This window comes from Grus americana, chromosome 9 (genome assembly GCF_028858705.1).
Source record: "Grus americana isolate bGruAme1 chromosome 9, bGruAme1.mat, whole genome shotgun sequence".
NCBI classification, from domain to species: Eukaryota; Metazoa; Chordata; class Aves; order Gruiformes; family Gruidae; genus Grus; species Grus americana.
In genome coordinates, this window is record NC_072860.1 from 17,344,812 (window position 1) to 17,363,255 (window position 18,444).

Genomic DNA, 18,444 nt, shown 5'->3' on the forward strand with positions numbered 1-18,444 from the left:
GCAATCCCAAGCACAACTGCAGGCTGGGTGAGGAATGGATTGAGAGCAGCCCTGAGGAAAACGACTTGGGGGTATTGATTGATGAGAAGCTCAACATGAGCCGGCAGTGTGTGCTCGCAGCCCAGAAAGCCAACCGTGTCCTGGGCTCCATCAAAAGAAGCATGACCAGCAGGTCCAGGGAGGTGATTCTGCCCCTCTACTCCACTCTCATGAGACCCCACCTAGGGTACTGCATCCAGCTCTGGGGTCCCCAGTACAAGACAGACATCGAGCTGTTGGAGAGAGTCCAGAGGAGGCCACAAAGATGATCACAGGGCTGGAGCACCTCTCCTATGAAGACAGGCTGAGGGAGTTGGGGTTGTTCTGCCTGGAGAAGAGAAGGGTCCAGGGAGACCTTAAAGCATCTTTCAGTACCTGAAGGGGCCTACAGGAAAGATGATCGGGGACTGTTTACCAAGGAGTGTAGGGACAGGACAAGGGGTAATGGCTTTAAGCTGAAGGAGGGTAGATTTAGATTAGATATTAGAAAGAAATTCTTTGCTGTGAGGGTGGTGAGGCACTGGAACAGGTTGCCCAGAGAGGCTGTGGAAGCCCCATCCTTGCAAGTGTCTAAAGCCAGGCTGGACGGGGCTTTGGGCAACGTGGGCTACTGCAGGGTGTCCCTGCCCATGGCAGGGGGGTGGAACGAGGCGGGCTTTGAGGTCCCCTCCACTCACAACCATTCTGTGGCTCTAGGGAGGAGCCACAAGAGAGCTGCTGATTGGCTGCAGGCCGTGGGAGCCAAACGGCTTTGTGAGACGTTGCGGCAGTTGGGCCCCGGCGCGGCGCGCGGCGGGTAGGTGAGCGTGGTACGCAGACTGGCCGTTGGGCGGGCGGGAAAGGGGGGTCGCCGCCGTCGCCGTGAAGTGAGGCTGCGCGGCGCGGCTGCGCGGCGCGAGGAGGGCTTACGCTGCAGCGGCAGCAGCCGCGGTGGCTCCGGTTGGCGGCGGGGAGGTGCGGTGCGTGTGTACCACGTGCCGCCGCAGAGGCTGCCGTAGCGCCTGACCTTGAAGGTGGGTAGAACGGCGCTGCGGGGGCAGCCCGGCGGCGCGGCCGAGCGTGCGGCTGTAAGCCCGGGCAGAGGGGAGACGTGCTCTCGGCGGGAGGCGTATCGCCCAGCGAGCTTATCTGGCGGCCCGCAGCCGGGCCTTGGCCGCGGTATCGGGGCCACCCATCCCTTCGCGGGAGGCTACTCCTGTGCTCTTCACCCCCGCCCCCCGCTCTACCTTATTTTTGAGGGATTGGGGATTGTTTGCGGGTTGCTGGCCGCCTCCCGGGTCGCTTGGCGGGAGGAGGGAAGGTCCCTTCCTCGTGGGCTGTCCCCGCGTGCTGGTGCGGGGGGTTTGGGCCGTGAGGGGTTCGGGGTGACTGCTGCGGGGGGGAGGCTGTACCCCCGGGGAGCATCCCTGCCAGGCGTGGTGCCCGCAGGCCCTTTGCTGTTCCCTGGCTCTTCCCCTGGGTTAACTGGTCTGGCTTTGGGGAGTCCCTCAGTCCGCACGCTCTGTTGTGCCCTGCCTGCACACGGCCTGGGCCTCAGATTGTCACTCAGAATAGGCTTCTCAAAGCAGCTGGAGATTCAGCTCCGTGTACCCTTGCCCTAAACAAAAGGTGAAATGAGCGGATGGCCACCTTTGATCTCCAAATAAAACCTGCTTATGTTGCAGAGCTCCCAGGTGTAAAGCTAATCTACATGCACCTGAAGACCAGTCCAAAGCCATTTCCTAGCAGCACTGTTGGAGGGCACACTCAGGTTGCATGCTCCCCACCTAAATGCCTGTCCCAACACAAACTGTCTAGTCATTTAACTTACAAAGCTTTTTCAAGCATCTTTTCAGGAAGAAATGCTGAAGTAAATCAGTTACGGTTTACCTTTCAGATAATTTTGTTGTCTATAGAAATCCAAACTAGAAAAGTTACTGAAATGGTTTTGCAGTGTACCTCTTGGCTATTCTTGGCTATTCTGGGAGACTCTCCAAAACTGAAATTGCCTTCATAAAGCAGTAGATAATAGAGCCATCTAGAAGGCCTTGCAATTGGATGTGCTTTGGCAGAGTAGGAGTTTGTGCTGCTTTGCTATCGGCATTGTGTCATTTCTGGTTACCAGTCTGACTCTTGTCTCCATCCTGTCATTGAGACAGAACCCAGGAACCTTAGATACGTGTTGTCCGTTGTCACAGATGAGAAGTGCCTCTTGTCAGCCCTCCCTGAGTGGAGGTGGCCCTACCATTAATAAGACCCTTGGCTGAAATTAGCCATTTCAGACTGTATTCCTCATTTATCCACCTCCTTCCCCATCCTCGGAGTTCAATAGAAAGACTCAGTTTGTTCATCAGAACTTATGTTTGCAGTGGGAGTACATGAACTTCTAGGTTGCATTCAAGGTTGGTGTAGGTTGACCAACATTGTGACTTATGTAGAAGCATGCGCACAAAATCTATGGGCAAGCATTCCGTTAGTGGCAATGACTGACCTTGGACATCTTATGTAGTGGCAGGGGAACAGCCTGACTTGACCTGTTGTTTTCTGAACTTCTAGGGCTTTGGTCAAGTTGGTGGGCACTCCTCCAGAAGGCAATGGACCATGCCAGAGCAGCCATCTCTAATTTGGTAAGACACAGTCTTCCTGTGCCATTTATCTCTTGGTGGGCTGATGATACTGGAGAAGAAAGGTTCATCTTCAGAGAAGATGATGAATCAAAAGCAGCGTTAGGTGCTACTGTGTGGGTTGTGAGGCAGATGTCACTGTAGCTAGCTGGCCATGATAAAGAGGTGGTTTAAGCAGTTCAGTACCGTTGTGATTATCGTTAACTGCTACGATGTCTTGGGTCTCTCAGGAAGCTGATAAGGAGGGGATGAAAGCCTTGAACAATGTTACAGGAGGAAGTGCTGCTGAGGAAGCTGATTAAATGCCTATCAGGACAATCAACATGTGTTCTATTATTTTACTTTGGCGGTGGGAACTCAACCACAAGTCCAGCCTTTGAATGTGACCTGTGCTTTGAAACAAATGTGCAGGAGGTGGTAGATCTGAGCTTGCTCAAGCAAGCCCACTGATCCTGGAGAGCTTGGACTGTGAAATGACCCTAGGCTGGGACTGCGAATGTAATAGTTTGGTCTCTGAACAAGTATGGAGGATATGTGGGGTTGAGGCATGTCCTCCACAAAGTGTGAGGGAAGCCAAGGTATCAAGCAGCTGAGCAGGGAGGCTGTTAGGAGAGACTGCGGTGTTGCCCTTTCCAAAATGTGAGCAGCCAGCCAATTCATTGTGGGTAGCGTGGGCAGGAATGGAACTGCAGGTCTGAAATGACATTGGTTTAGTTTTGACCGACCAAGCTGATGTCTGGTCTCTTCACCTCCAGTCGCTGACTCGTAATGTGAGAGCGAGCCGAGAACTGAGGATGGGCTGCTAAGATTGTAACAGGGCTTGGGCGCTTGCTACCAGCTGCTTCTCCAGTACAGTGGAGAGGGGCTGCAGGATGGTTGCTCCCAAAACTATTCCTCTGGCCTTTTAGGCAGTTCCTGCCTGTCCCCAGCATGATTGTGGCCGTAGGCAAGTTCAGCAGCTCTAATGGAAGCTGAGTGGTTCTGGCTTAGTGCCTGGCTACGCCTGGAATTGAGTTTAACTGTCTTTTAATCTGAGCGACTGCCTTGCGCATGGGCTGCTGTTCTGTAGGTGATTGGACTGTGTGTTGCAGCTGTTTAGAAAAGTGGGCTCCAGACTGGAAGCTGCTCTGCTTGGGACTGATAAAGACCTGTCGAATGGTTCCAGTCGCTGGTGGATGTGGGAGGTGTATCCTCAGCTTTCATGTTAGCTGAGGTAGCAGGATTCCCATGGGTCATCTCTCTTCAGCCTAGCTGCTTTATAATAATTACCAATAGTGTAATTTAAGAGTAGCCTGGGGCAGTTTAATAAAAGATTATCTAGATACTGGATGAGAGTATTTATGTCAAAGTGGATGTGGCTCAAAGGCACAACCATGGAGGGGTTGCCTTCCCTTTCCTCTGTCCTGATCAAAGTTCCCTTCTGTGTGAGTTGTGTATGTTCAGGTCAGATCAGTGCATTTCTGATTAAGAATAGGAGTTTCTACTTTAATCAGCCTTTGCCGTGTAATCACATGGGAAATGCCAGTGTGTTGGCTGTGCCAGTAACAGACTCCAATCAATGTGGCTCTGAGCTGGTGCAGGGCAAACATGCTAAATAAACTCTGGAGACCCTGAGTGGGTCTAACTTTCTGTTCAAAGCAACCAGCCTGACTTATTGACAGCCAAATGCTTGGGCCGCACTGGAGCGGTTTCAGATGAACAAGCTGTGTTTGGTTTGGAGCACAGGTACAGCTGGCTGCAAGGACTGTAAGCTGGTGTAGCAAACTCTTCCATCACATGATTGTCTTTTAACACAGTTTAGTGGTGAACCCATGTCATACACCCGCTTCAGCATTGCCCGGCAAATGGATGGAGACAACAGCCATGTGGAGATGAAGCTGTCTGCGGATGATGAGGAAGGAGGGGAAATTGGGAGACCAGAGCACCTGCATGCCAGCATGCCTCCTCCACGGAGGAGTGGCAAGAATTTCTGCTTCCTAGTCATTGCAGCTGTCCTCCTCCTTTTGATTGGTAAGGAAGGGTGAGAGGCAACTGTGTGAAATAGACAGGTGTTGGGCATATCTGAGGCTGTTAACATTTGATTCTGTATTGTTTCAGGAGATAATTAAAGAGCCTGGATCCAGGCTGCAGCTTCTTGTCACTAACTCTGTCTAGCTCAGACTTATGGTACAGAATTGGCACAAAGAAGCGTGAAATTTGACAGCAGAACTGTGACTTAGCTAAAGGGCAAACTGGTCCATATGGCAAGTGTACTGGTTTTCCCTTGATTAACTCTTAACGCTTCTCTAGAGATGTGGGTGAACATACCAGTAAAGCCTCTGGTGTTCATCTCTCAAGGGTTTTAACGCTGCCACTGACCTAAAGTAAGCATTTTCTTTCCCAAGTGGTGCTGGAGGGACTCTGCCAAGCATAAGATCAGATTTACAGTGTACCTTAAAACATGCCAGCTCAGGCAAAATGTCAGACTGCATATTCCTGTCTGTCCTTAGGTACACCAGCTTGTCAAAAATGATGAGGGCAGAGATGCATCTTAACCCTAAAGCTGCTTTGAATGCACTTGTATGGTGTGGGGCTGGTTTAGTCATCTTTCTGCAGCACAAAGAAATACCTGTTCTGTCCATAGGGTTTCTGATCGGCTACTTGAGTTATCGTGGACGAATGCAGAAGGCTGGCAGGTGTCTGGATGGAAGTGGCAAGTGTGAGATGACTCCTACTGCATCTTACTTAGCGGATGATGATGATGCAACTGAGGAGGAAGAGGTTTCTGGACCACCTGTCTTCTGGCCTGAGCTCAGAACCCTGTTGTCAGATAAGCTGTCAACCAAACATCTTGAGGACAACTTGAGGTAACAGTTCCAGAAAGCTTAGCTACAGCTATGGGAGAGGCACAGCCTGTGAGCAGAACTTGAGCTCCTTTGGAGAACAAGGGCCTTAAAGATATTGTGGGGTGGCATGTGGTTAAACGTGGGCTTAAATTAACCCATTCAGCTTGGGTTTGCAGGCTGGAGCACTGCAGTGCAACCTGGTGCTGTAGCCTAAGCTATGCATTCCTTACCTACAGGCCAAGAGCAAATAAGTACTCTTTTGAAGCTGGCCAGAGTGAAGATGAGAACGTTGCCAGCTACATGCATGAGCAGTTCACCAAGTTCCTCTTGGATGACGTGTGGAACGATGAGCACTACGTTAGGCTGCAGGTCAAAGGCAGGTACGTTAATGAAGAGATGCAGATCTCTTTCTTACAGGGTGGATATCTGTAGTCTTGAGCGAACATGTGACTTCTACTGAAAGCTGTGCTAAAATTGTGAACCAGTTACCCCTCTCCAAAAAAAGGCCAAGCAGTAGCTGCTCCTGTCTCTTCTCAGGCTTTCTAAATCCAGAGGATCTGGATTTTTCCTGGGACAGCTGTTCCTCAAAGCATGCTTAGGAAGTGGAGAGAAAACAAACTTGAGTAAAAACTCAGCTGAAGATTAGATTACCTGTGTCTAAAACTGCTAGCATGGGTGACTCTGTCTTGTCACCCAGACAGGTGTTGCAGACCTGGCAGTGGCTCAGGAGGGTATCAAGAGGCATTGTGGTGGTTGACAGCGCATACCCTTGTGTCTGGCCCCTTTATGTTGAGAGGAAATGAATTTGCTTACCTCCTCTTAAGAGGAAGCTAAGAGACTTGGAAGCACAGATTCTTTCTGCTGCTTGTTTTAAAAGTTAGCCTTTGTTAATATCTCTGAACAACCCCAGATTCTTGCATGGAAGTACTGGGATGAGTCTGCCTGTTTCAGGCTCTGCGTTGACTTGATCAGAATTGCTAGGGCACAGACTGAAATATGGGAGCTAGTTAAATATGGAGTTTGTGTATGACAGAACATAACACTGTCTCTTTACGTTTAACAGTAGCAACAACAAAGTGTCTATTGTGGAAGATGACAGAGAAGAGGAGCTGGAGAGTCCTGATGCCTATGTGGCATACAGCAAGAATGGCTTAGCTGTTGTAAGTGACTCCAAGAAGATCCTGGAAATGTGCTTGCATACCTAGCAGGTGGCAATGTCCACGATCTGTCCCTTCAAGATATGGAGTGTATAAAGCTGTACCCACTTAGAGAGTTGGGAGTGATGGTGGGGAGAGTGGGATGAGGAAGTACGTAGTTTTGTTACTTCAGCAAGATGCAGAAGTAGCTGTTTAAACTTCTCTGCTGGGATCCAGACAGGAACCTTGATGGAAGTGCTGTTCCAACAGGCATGTTGCATGTGATTAGAATTTACTGTTAGCAGGAGTCACTGTTACTGTCACTCTAGGCTATTTCAAGTATCTTACTGACATGGGACTACTGCAATTACAACCAGTGTTTCTGTTCCAGGGCAAACCAGTCTATGTGAACTATGGCCTGAAAGCTGATTTTCAGAAGATACAGAAGCTGGGTGTTTTACTGAATGGTACTATAATCATCTTCAGAGCTGGAAAAATAACCCTTGCTGAGAAGGTAAGCAGTCTGTGCCCCAAAACCTGGCCAAACTTGGCAGCAGGAAGCTATGCTTCCTCCTCTTGAAGACACACCTCTGTGCTTCAGTTCAGGTCTCATACTTATGTATGAAGGCTTGTCCCTGCAGGTTTGTTCTTGCTTGTTTGCACTAAGCCTCCATGTGCAGGTCTGGACACCAAGACTGAACAGAGCTGGTTACCATTCATGGTGCTGGCGTTCTTGGCCTGCGGCAGTCTGGCTGAGACAGCCAAGCATCTGGGTGGAGCTGTGAGGCAGAGGGAGGCAGCCTGGGGGCTACAGGGTGCAGAGCTGGCTGATATTGCTAGATGCAGCAATAGGGCTGCTCTAAGCAGAACGGCCTTGCCTCCAGAGCACCTCTTGCTGCTGTAGCCAGATACTTTCAAAGCTTGGCTGCAGTGTCTCACTTGGGCCTTTGCTGACTGTCCACTTGGTCCAAGTGAAGGTGCTGGCACTGCACACCCAGTCAGCTGCCTTGCATGTTGCTGTAATGTTCCCTCTGTAGCGAGCAGAACCAAATAGCCAAGCAGCCTAAAGGATTCAAGTGCTTCTGTACGCAAGCCTGTTCTGGGTCTGACCCAGAGCTGCCCCTTGGATGGGTGCTCCTGGGGAGGCTGGGGCACAGGACTCTTTCCAGTCAGACTCTGCCTGCCTGCATGCATCAGACACAGGCAGAGCTGAAAAGTGCTTCCACAAGGGGTGCTCACTGGTTCTCCGATCCCCTTCCTACTCTTCAAGCTGGTGTCTAGCCTTGCAAGAGTGTTTGTACTGGTGGCATACTGGAGGCACCTGGATTGTAAGTGTATTAAACAGGAACCTGACTAGGCCACCCTGCCTCCATTTTCCATGTGCAGATGAGTCTCCAGTGGCTGCTTGTCTTGTCTTGAGTCTAACCTAATCTTGGGAAAACAGATGGAGCATAATCAAAACTAAATGACGTCTTCTAAGCTGCTCTGAGGAGCAAGTATGGGCTGAAGGAATCATAGGGTGAGACATTAACTGTGGAGTGTCCTAACTGTTGAAAAAGGTATTAGACACACTTTGCCTGGGGTAGGACTGAGCTGCTAATTTTCAGCTTCCTTGTGTATCTATCACTGTCAGGTGGCTGTTAAAATCTGTTGTGCAGTTGAGCATTGAGGAACACTACCCTTCACACCATTTCTCCATGTACTTGTCTTAGTTTCCCTTGCTTGCAGTGCAGATGTGCAGTTAATGTTACGCTTTGCTTCAGGTTGCAAATGCCAAAGAGGTAGAAGCAGCTGGTGCCCTGATGTACCTGGACCCCTACGATTACAGGAACACAGATGCACTTGTCCCCTTTGGACATGTGAGTATGCGACTGGCTCCCCTGTTTGCTGTTCTCATGAACCCTTCTCACTGTGGACTGCAGCAGTCCTTCTGCAGGCTTCATGCCCCTCTGTAGATGGAAACTCTTGGGTTCCTCTGAGACCTGAGGATAGGTCTTGCTTTTCACAGGCCCACCTTGGAACTGGAGACCCTTTCACCCCAGGCTTCCCTTCTTTCAACCACACCCAGTTCCCACCAGTGGAATCTTCTGGACTACCTCGCATTGCTGTTCAGACTATCTCTAGCCAAGCAGTAAGCAAGCTGTTCAGGTAACTGTTTCTCCTGGCTTGCAGGTTAGGCTTCTGTGGCCCTTTGCAGGGGTGAGGATGGAGTGGAGGTGCTGTGAGCCCAGGGAGCTCTCTGCTGGTCTCTGCTGTGTATCGCAGGGAGCACATGCTGGAACTGGCTGGAGAAATGTCACTTGTCCATGTCTGGTGTCTTAAAGACTGAACTTAATCTAGTGTTGGATTCCTCTTGGCCTCTGCATCCTACCTCTCCCTGCGTAATTAGTGGGACAGGACTGCAAGCTATTTCTTGAGCAGGCCCTGTGCATGTGCAAACACATGTATAATGTCCACTGAAGTAAATAGCGCTCCATTTGATAGATGATGAGCCACTTTATCTTGTCAGGAGCTTGAGAGTCCCAAATCAGCTAGTAATTCGTAATTGCCTTGATGCCACTTCCCACGTGCTCCCAAAGGGAAACACATAAATTTGATGTTGGTAGCATTCGTCAGTTCTCGTGCTTGATTTTTAAGATGTTGGTACTTCTTCTTTACTTTTTCCATTGCTGCATCCACCAAAAATGTTACTTTACTTTCATATCTCATGGTAACATCCACCACAATGGCTTGGTCCCCTTTTACAGATACCAAGTCTGGTATTACAAATACCAAGTCAACAGTTGCAGGCTTGCTTCTTTCACAGGATAACTAAATGACTTCAGAGCTGGATAATAAGTTCAAGGTATCGCTCTTCTTCCCCTCAGCAAAATGGATGGAGAGGACTGCCTTCCAGAGTGGAAGGGTGGGGTCATAGGATGTAAGGTGATGCTGAGCAGCACGAGCAAGATGATGGTGAAACTGAGTGTGAACAACGTTATGGTGGACAGGAAGATTCTGAACATCTTTGGTGCTATCAAGGGATTTGAAGAACCAGGTAAGAGCAACTGCCTTGTGGCTCAGTCTTGAGGGGAACCCTTCCTCTTCTGTGGCCATCGGAACATGGCAGCTGCTCCCAGATAGAGACAACTGCTTCTTCAGCAAAACCAAGACCCTTCCCTAAGGGTCAAGGGAAAAGCCAGACTGTGCTGCCAAGGAAGGGCTAGATGAAAGCACGCAGTGTGCCACATTCAGGGGTCAGACTCCATACTCTGTTCCTAGCACAGAAGTTCAAAGCTGCTTTTCTGGTAGATGGTGTTTGCAACCTGAAGCTTGCAACTCAGATCTTGCTGTCTCCTTTATAGATCGGTATGTTGTGATCGGAGCCCAGAGAGACTCCTGGGGCCCAGGAGTGGCCAAGGCTGGTGTTGGAACTGCTATATTGTTGGAACTTGCCCGTGTAATCTCAGAAATGGTGAAAAATGGTAAATATTTGTGTACAAAAGCATTGGGGGTGGGAGGTAATGCAGGCTTAGCTCTGTGTGTGTTAACACTGGAGAGCCCAGTTGCAAAATAATCCCTTGGGAAGGCATAGGGAATCTGACAAAGCTTCCTGAGAAGCTATTACTTGTCCAATATGGACAACTTGTCTGCTGTGAGCACTTGATTCTAAGGGGCTGCCTGCTTCTTTCTGGTACGGCTTGAATGGAAGAATGCCCTTGGATAACACACAATGCAGACCTCAAGCTTGAGCTGTCTGTTGGACAGCCAGGCTTAAAGGTGGGAAAACAATGAAGCAGCTGACCAGCTGGAGTGATGGGGGCTGCATGGTGGCACTTAGTGTGAGTGTTCTTGTCTCCAGGGTTAACTTTGGGCTTGGGCAGCTAAAAAAAGGGAAGAAATGCAGACAGCATGGTTTTCCTACTCAGTTCTGCGGCAGGGCAGGGTACAGCGTCCATGCAGCCATTAGTATGCATGTTTGTCTGCAGCAGCCAGAATGCTTCAGCTCTGTCTGAGGAGCAGGCAATTCATCAACCCAGGCCCTCGGTGCTAATCTACATCTCGGTAGGGGAAGAGCAGACATCTCAGTCTCTCTCTCTTTGCAGATGGCTACAAACCAAGGCGCAGCATTATCTTCGCTAGCTGGAGTGCGGGAGAGTATGGAGCTGTTGGGGCTACTGAATGGCTGGAGGTACTGTTTCTTTGATGGACTTCTGCATGATGACTGTGCAGTTGTGATTTCCTGTGGATTAAACATCCTGGTGTTGTACTACTACTGCTCATCTTAAAATACTTGTTTTGTTCTAGGGGTATTCTGCCACACTGCATGCCAAAGCCTTCACTTACATTAACTTGGATGCTGCAGTCCTAGGTAACCTGCTACTCTTAAGTTTCTTGAAACTGAGTGGGACCGGAATAGCTTGACAGACATCCCTTAACCTCCAGGAATGGGGGCTGTGCCAGAAGTTGATGCTGGCTTTTTGGCTGAAGACTGGCATTACTCCATTTATTCTCCTGTTGTCATTGAAACTGGAAGGCTGCTGTAGCCTGAGCCAGAAGGAGGCAGCTCTGCTAGGTCCCAGTAGACTGTCCTGTGTCTGTTGAAGATCCTTTGACAACAAGCTGTAGATCAGTTGTTGCTCAGTCACAGGGCTGAGCAGTTCTAGTAGTAGTGGTTAACAGTGCCAGCATGTCAGACACCCTTTCTCTTTTGCAGGTTTCAACCACGTGAAGATTTCTGCTAGCCCATTGCTGTACACCTTGCTGGAGAGAACTATGAAGGGGGTGAGTTGAAGGATCTTGGGCTAATCAAGGTGACTGTGGTTTTAAGGAGGAATCAAAAGCAGCCAGAGCTGTGCTGGGTCACTTTCCTCAGCTGGCACCTTCTGAGGAGAAAGCCCCATTTAGGAGAAAGGGCTGAGATACTCTGGAGGGTCCTGTCTGAAGTCAGCTGGCTTCTGGGAATTGCACTTCACGCGTGCAGAGTCTAAAATCAGCAAATGCCACAGTTCAGTGGGAGGTGAATGCCTGTCCTGCATGAACCGTGCCTGTGTGGAGAAAGGTCAGGAGAGCACACCTGACTCTGGCATCTGCACAGCAATGCAAGCTCCAGGATGGACCTGGAAGCCTAAGCAGAGGTCAGAACAAGCACACTGACTGTCATCTCTGTGCAGGTGAAGGACCCAGCAAAGGATTTGGGAAGCCTGTATGACAGAGTTGGCTCTGATTGGGTAAAAACAGTGTAAGTATTGTCATCCTGCTCTTTGGGAAAGCAAATCTCCATAAAGGAACAAACTAAGTGGCTTCTGCTCTTTGTGCTGGAGTGTCATGCCGCCGCCTGGGGTGGGCTCTGCCTGCCGCAGTGGGATCAGGCAAGCGTGAACAGTATGACACTAGCTGTACTTAGTGCTGCCCCAAGCTGCCTGTAGGCAGCCCAGACACCTTTTTGTAGAGCAAGAACAGCCTTGGACAAAGACCGGTCGCTGGAAATAGATGAGCAGCCCTCGGCACTTGGCTGGGACTCCTTGCCAAAACCAGTATTGTCTAGACAGGGTAGTCCAGTTGACTCAGAGCTTCAATTCTAGGGCTTGTAACTTTTCTCCTGGGATGTCCAAACCAGTTGGTAATTTGTGTTTTGCAGTGTTCCTCTTGGTCTGGATAATGCAGCGTTCCCTTTCCTGGCCTACTCGGGAATCCCAGTGGTTTCCTTTGGTTTCTACAATGTAAGTATTGTCTGCCTGCCTGGTGTTCTCATTCCATGGAACGTGCTGTAAGGATATCTGCTCTCCAAGATAGCAGAGCACAAGGCACTGTCCCAAGCTCATTGTCCATGCAGGAACCTATCTAGGGGAGGAGATGCAGCCTCTGGACCTGGTGGCTGTGGCAGTACTTGCTGCGAAGGCTGCTCCTGGGGCATGGTTGGCCTACGGTCTCTGTTCCAGAGTCCTGAATGCTCGTGTTTTGTTGGGAGAGGGGCCACTCACTCTTCTGGAGGCTCAGATGTCAATGAGTCAGTAGCTAAAAGCACTAAAAAGATGCCAGGCTGTTGCTGCTTGAGTGAAAGACTGTACTACAGCCTGCCGGTTAGCAAGGAAAGTGCATTGGGGAAGCTGTACTGTTGGCCAGAACAAGTACTAACTCAGGCTGCTCAGGTCTGCTGCAGCTCAGGGCTGGCAAAAATGGAGCCAAGCTGCCTGCTCTGGTACTGCAGGTGTGCTGCTGGGACCCTTTCTGATAAGAGCTTCCTCTGCTTATGAATGCTTGGATTTTGTTAGTGTCACACTTGTTCCACCAAAAACCTTGAGTTATCCTGCCGGGAAGGGTTGGAGGGTGCTGCCAGCACAAACCAAACTGGGTGTTGGGTCTTGCCCACCTGCGCTTCTGCAGTGAGCTCTGAGGGGAGGGGAAAAGGTCTGTATGTCTTTGGGTCTACCAAACTAGCAGAGCATCCTGCTGATTGCTGGGAACTGTGAGGGATGAGATGCAGGAGCTCCATTCCCTTCCCCTGTGCTTTGAAGTTTTGTCACTCAAGTCTCGCTACTTAGCAGCACAAGGAGATAGGTTGTGGTGGAAGTAGCAAGCAGACTGTAGTGGGAGGTGAAAAATCCTAGCTGGAAAAGCACTCTTGCCTGACTTCACTGCCTTCTTTCTTGCAGAAAGATATGGAATATCCCTTCTTGGGCACTACTCAGGACACTCTGGAGAACCTGAAGACAACTGACAAGTTGTATGCTTTTATGCGTGCTGCTGCAGAAGTTGCTGGACAAATAGCTGTCAGGCTGACCCATGATCATGAGCTCTTCCTGGACTTTGAGAGATACAGTGATGAATTGCTAGCGTTCCAGGAGAAGTTTTTGCCCTACGATCGGGATGTGAGGGTAAGAAAGGCTCAGAGTGCACTGAATTTCTGTAGACTGTTACGGGGCCATGTGCTGATAAGGTTCTGCTGCCATTGGATACAACAGGGTGGACATCTTCCTCCTCTGGGCACAAGAACGTAGCAAGATGTGACCTGAATTGATGTTCCTTATAGAGCGGTGCAGGCAGAGTAGCTGTGACAAACAGATTTAGCTAATACGGCTGTGGTGAGCTCTTGAGGAAATGGATGTGAATGGTTTCTCTTCTGGTTATCATTCACAGCACACTGCAGCTTTGCATCTCATTTGCACCCCTGCTGAAAGGGTACAAGAAACTGTGGGTGGGGAGAGATGTCACTGAGCTCAGTGACCTCAGAAGAGCCTGCCAGGAACTTGCTCTGCTACTTGGTTAAACCGGAAAAAAAAAAAAACCCAACCTGAACACTTTCTCTTAGTAAGAGAGCAGCAAAAGAAGAAAATCAGGTTTGCTAACAGCTCCTCCTTCACAGGCGCTGGGGCTGACCTTGAACTGGCTGTTTTTTGCCCGTGGTGACTTCCAGCGAGCTACAGATGCACTGAGAAGAGACATCGCAAACAGTGACAGGGAAAACAGGATTGTCCGCAGAGCCCTGAATGACAGGATCATGAAGGTGGGTATCTGTAACTGGTTTTCCTTTCTTCACGAAGGAAGTGTGTGCTAGCTGGGATGGGCCTCTTCCTTAGGAGTCGTGGGCTCTGTGCAGACTGGTGTCTCTTCCGCTTGCTAAGTGTCAGTGTGACTGACTTCTGCACTTCTGATCAGGAGAGGGTCTGGCCTGGCCCCTGCAGAGCTGCTGCAGGAAGGGGCTGCGTGGGGATCAGAGGTTGGGAGGTTGTGGTGGGGCAGGAAAGAAAAACTTGGGAGGTGAGAATATAACCCCAAATTTGCACCTCTACTCCAGGTGGAGTATGACTTCCTCTCCCCGTACCTCTCACCAAAAGATGCTCCCTTTCGCCACATCTTCTTTGGCAAAGGCTCCCACACCCTGCAGAGTCTGCTGGAGAACCTGCAGCTGCTGCGTGTCAGCAGGGACACCGTGGATGTGAACATGCTGAAAGAGCAGCTGGCCCTGGCGACCTGGACCATTAAAGGGGCTGCCAATGCCTTAGTGGGTGATATCTGGGATACAGACAACGAATTCTAGACACGGTAAACACCTGGTTAAGGTACAGGATTATGGAAACCCACTCCCTAACATGGCATTGTTTTTCCATAGTTTTTTCTGGCAACAAATCTTTTTTGACCAAAGTTGAGCGTAAAATTTAAATCTCACCTTGACAAATTCACAGGAGGCAGTTTTAAAGCAGGTACTAAGATGACCATGAAATCTCCTCTGACCAGGCTCCCTTCTCACCACAGCCCAAATGGGTCACATAGAGCTGCTTGTGGGGCTTGCTCTCCAGTGTCCTTGAGAACTAATAGCTCGGGTGACTCCTGAACGCAGTACCTTGAGTGGGGAGGTTCCTCATCTATTTAGGGTTGTAATTGTTGGCTCCCTAAATCTAGTGACAAAACAGGGAATGGATTCCTCTTAACGCTTGTAACAAGGATCCCTTCTCTGGCAGAGAGCTGCAGAGACCAACCTGTAGTTCAAAAATAAAACATAGTAATAGCCCGCAAGTGCTGGATTATCAGCAAGCTCTGAAGTGCCCAGCCTGCCTTCACTCAACAGCAGCGTCCCAACGACATCTTGGAGGCTTTCTTCTGCTGAGGCAGGTCTCAGTACCCAGGGAAAATGACCCAAAGATTACCTAATGTCCCCTTTGTATCTTTAGCTGGCACCTCAGTGAGTCCTGCAGCACTGAGAAATAGCTCTAGACTGACACTTCAGACGCTGCTCTGGGGCCTTTTGTGAAATCAAGTCTCTTGTTGGCCAAACCCTATTTGATTGATGCCATTTTGCAGGATGGCTCTTGTTTGGCACTGAGATATTTATTTGTTTATTTATTTATCAGTGACAGTGTTCACTATAAATGGTGTGTTTTTTTATAGAAGATAATTATCGGAAGCAGTGCCTTCCATAATTATGACAGTTATACTGTCGTTTTTGAATAAAGCAGCATCTGCTATTACAATCAAACATGATACTGGAACTTTGCATTTAAAATAATCTAAACAGGCCCCTCAAAAAAAAAAAAAAAGCTTTTGAAAACTAGCAATTAAGCTTTCTGTGGCAAAAACACCTCTCTGGAAGAAACTTGAAGGTGTAAACCTGGTAGTAAGTCTCTGGGTTGCCCTCCAAAATGATCCTTGAAATGCTGAAAACCTTGGTGAAAACTCAAATACTAGAAATTCGGCTTCCCTGTGGTGTCCGTGCCCCTCTGGGCTTCAGACTCCCTCTTCACCCCCCTTTCTGGATGCCGTGTGCTCGCATGGCAAGCACAGCTTCCTTCCTGGCCCCGGTGGAGGGGCTTGCTGTGTAGCCCTAGCTCCACCCACAGCGACACATGCAAACTTCTTGTACCTCAGATGAGGCATTGGCCCAATTTTTAAATGGCAGCTTCCTGCAAACTTCCAGTACCTTATGTATCATGAAACCTAACTGACATTATCGGGGGCAGTGTCTTCCATAATGTGTAAAGAACAAGGTAGTTTTTGCCTACCACAGTGTTATATCGGAGGCAGTGACCTCCATATGTTGCACTATGGGTGTACGTAATTATCGGGGACAGTGTTTCCCATAATTGTTCTATGCTTATCATGCAATGTCATCTGCAAAGCTTGATGGTTAGTATCTAACATGGATCAATTTCCTGCAGTCCTATTTTTTCACTCTCCTGTGGTGGTGCAAATACAAATTTCAGTCTGTTATGTACTTCCCTAGACTCTACCTTCTCTGTAGGCTGAACTGTTTCAAATAGCTGTGCTGTCTTGAAGTGGCTTCCTGCCTCCAGTCATGGGACTGGTGTTTGAATGTTTAGTGGAAACTAGGCTAGGCTAGGTTAGACTGTGTGCTCTGTGATTTAGTAAACTTACTTCAAATCAGTTACAAAGACTTGGGGGATTAAAGGTGAATGTAGGGCTCGGGGTTGAGTGCTGTCTGGAAGGCTCTGGTCACCGCTCTAGATTGGTGTGTGTAGTAGTAAAGAGGCTGGCCTGCTTTGGAACTGGGGTGATGCTGGTGTGCATGCATGGAAAGCTGCTTGCTCCCCAGGTCTTGCTGGAAGCTCCAGTCTCGCCTCCTGGGTGTTGTGTGGACAGGCAGAAATCAATGGCACCTTTGTCATGGTGCCCCTCTGCTCCCTGACCTGAAGCTGAGCACTGATGGTGTGTGACACCTGCCAAACTGTGCTGCTTGTTCCCAAAAAGCTGTACTCTGCAAACAGTTTGATCTGGCATTTAAACCTAAACCAAGCGAGTGACCTGAGCCTCAGCAGTAGTCCTTGAGAGAAAGAGCATTGTTCAGCTGGCGCAGAGACCTGGGCCGCCACAAGGAACAGGCAAGGACAGGCCCCCCCAGCCTAGTTACTGGGCTCACTGCTCACTAACTTGGAGGGCTGGATTTTCATCTGTTTCTCTAGAAGCCTGATGTCCAGGTTTGTGCAACTCCTTGCTCTTCCTTAACGACCCTGCTGTCTCCAAGGCATGTGTACAGCCCCGTCTGTGTTACTGTTCCCTAGTGACACTTCTCTGGATGGCATTTAAGAGCTGCTGTCTGGGAGTCCTCACTGTAGTGTTTGCATGCATCTTGATGTCAGACTTAATCATGCGCTTTATAGCCAGTAGGGAAAGAGAAAGCCTGTCTCTTGGCTAGGCAGCACAACCGCGACCTACTGGGATGTTGAGATGCCTTGCTCGGTGCAGGCATCTGACTGGTGTGGGGTACTAAACTCTGTTTCTGGATTGCCTGCTGTCTGCTTGAATAAAGTTATAAAGCTTTGAACATTCAACTCCTCGTGTGGGTTCTTGCAAAGCCATGATGCTGTTGTGGCCATGGGTGAGCTTGTGCAGCTGGAGGGAGGCTGCTCTCCTGCCCCATCGGGGCTGGCAGCTCCACTACCACCTCGTTGATGTGCAATAGTAAGTCCAGCTCCACTGTGCTGTTCAAGTCTGAGTCTTGCCTCACCGCATGTGACTGGGATGAGGACTCTGGCAATGAGATGGAGGAGCAATGTATGCGAGCCCCCCGGCCATCCCTCTTCCTTCATGGCTGTGTCCTGCCTGCTGCCTCTCAGCCACTGTGTTGACCCTAAAGAGCCTGCGGTGTTGGGGTGGATGTCAGGACAAGGACAACACATCAGATTTCCCACCAGCCATTGGCTTTACAGGTCTTTGCTGGTAAGAAGGTGGCTGGGCAGAGCTGTGGGTGACCATATCTGTGTCCCAGGATGCTAGAGCTGTCCCCTGCCTTGTCCTTGCCCCTCATCACCACCCTAGAGCTCCCTGGGGTCAAGGTGCAGATGGGTATTTGGTTACTGCTTAGAGTCCTGGAGAGCTCTGGCAGAGTGGGAGCTGCATCCCTAGCCCCAGTGGCCTGCTGAGGTGGGACTGCACTGTTTTGGAGCTTTGCATTTTAAATTTCTCTGCTGTTTCCATTTGGGGTGGGAGGCAGCTTCTCCACGAGCCCTGCTCTGTCCTTGTGGGCTGTCCCGGCAGAGCTCTGATCCCTCCTCTTCCACCGGGGATGATTTACCTGTTGGAAACACGTTGTTTCCCACATCTCCCTGCCCGAACTTGGCAGAGCTCCTCTCCCTGCAGTGGCCGTGCGTGCACCCCGAGAGGCAGGGCCGGGGCTGTGTGGAGCTCTGCTGCAGCCAGGCAGAGCCAGCCCCGCCGGGGCTGCGAGGAAAGGGGGTGCAACCCCTCCCACACACACCTGGGAGCAAGAATTTAGGCTTCACTTGGCAGTGCCGGGCAGCCCGTGCCCTGTGTCCCGTCCCGTTTCCTGCCGGTCCCTACAGTGGAGCGCTCCCGGGGCCTGGCGCTGCTCCGCGGTAAGTCTGTCCGTGTCCGTTTGCGTGTGCA

The 18,444-nt window shown here is 50.0% G+C and overlaps 1 protein-coding gene across 2 annotated transcripts; it reads left to right on the plus strand.

The window, feature by feature from the left end:
- Positions 1-774: 774 nt before the first annotated feature.
- On the plus strand, positions 775-17,369 carry TFRC (transferrin receptor). Of its 2 annotated transcripts, none has more exons than XM_054835185.1 (19): positions 775-835; positions 2,575-2,645; positions 4,439-4,652; positions 5,266-5,488; positions 5,704-5,847; positions 6,531-6,627; positions 6,995-7,117; positions 8,367-8,462; positions 8,612-8,751; positions 9,471-9,640; positions 9,948-10,067; positions 10,689-10,774; positions 10,891-10,954; positions 11,300-11,367; positions 11,757-11,824; positions 12,224-12,305; positions 13,239-13,460; positions 13,949-14,089; positions 14,381-17,369. In XM_054835185.1, the coding sequence occupies exons 2-19, from the start codon at positions 2,613-2,615 to the stop codon at positions 14,621-14,623; spliced, it is 2,334 nt and encodes a 777-aa protein (XP_054691160.1). In that variant the 5' UTR covers positions 775-835; positions 2,575-2,612; the 3' UTR covers positions 14,624-17,369. The 2 variants fall into 2 exon arrangements, with proteins under 2 accessions (XP_054691160.1, XP_054691162.1); XM_054835187.1 differs by lacking the exon at positions 775-835 and adding an exon at positions 915-1,052.
- Positions 17,370-18,444: the final 1,075 nt, after the last annotated feature.

Excerpts from the sequence above, each read along its gene's own strand:
- TFRC (XM_054835185.1), top strand. The coding sequence starts at position 2,613 with ATGGACCATGCCAGAGCAGCCATCTCTAATTTG. Across the intron at positions 10,775-10,890 it reads GGGCTACTGAATGGCTGGAG|GGGTATTCTGCCACACTGCA; the intron begins GTACTGTTTCTT and ends GTTTTGTTCTAG. Across the intron at positions 12,306-13,238 it reads TTTCCTTTGGTTTCTACAAT|AAAGATATGGAATATCCCTT; the intron begins GTAAGTATTGTC and ends TCTTTCTTGCAG.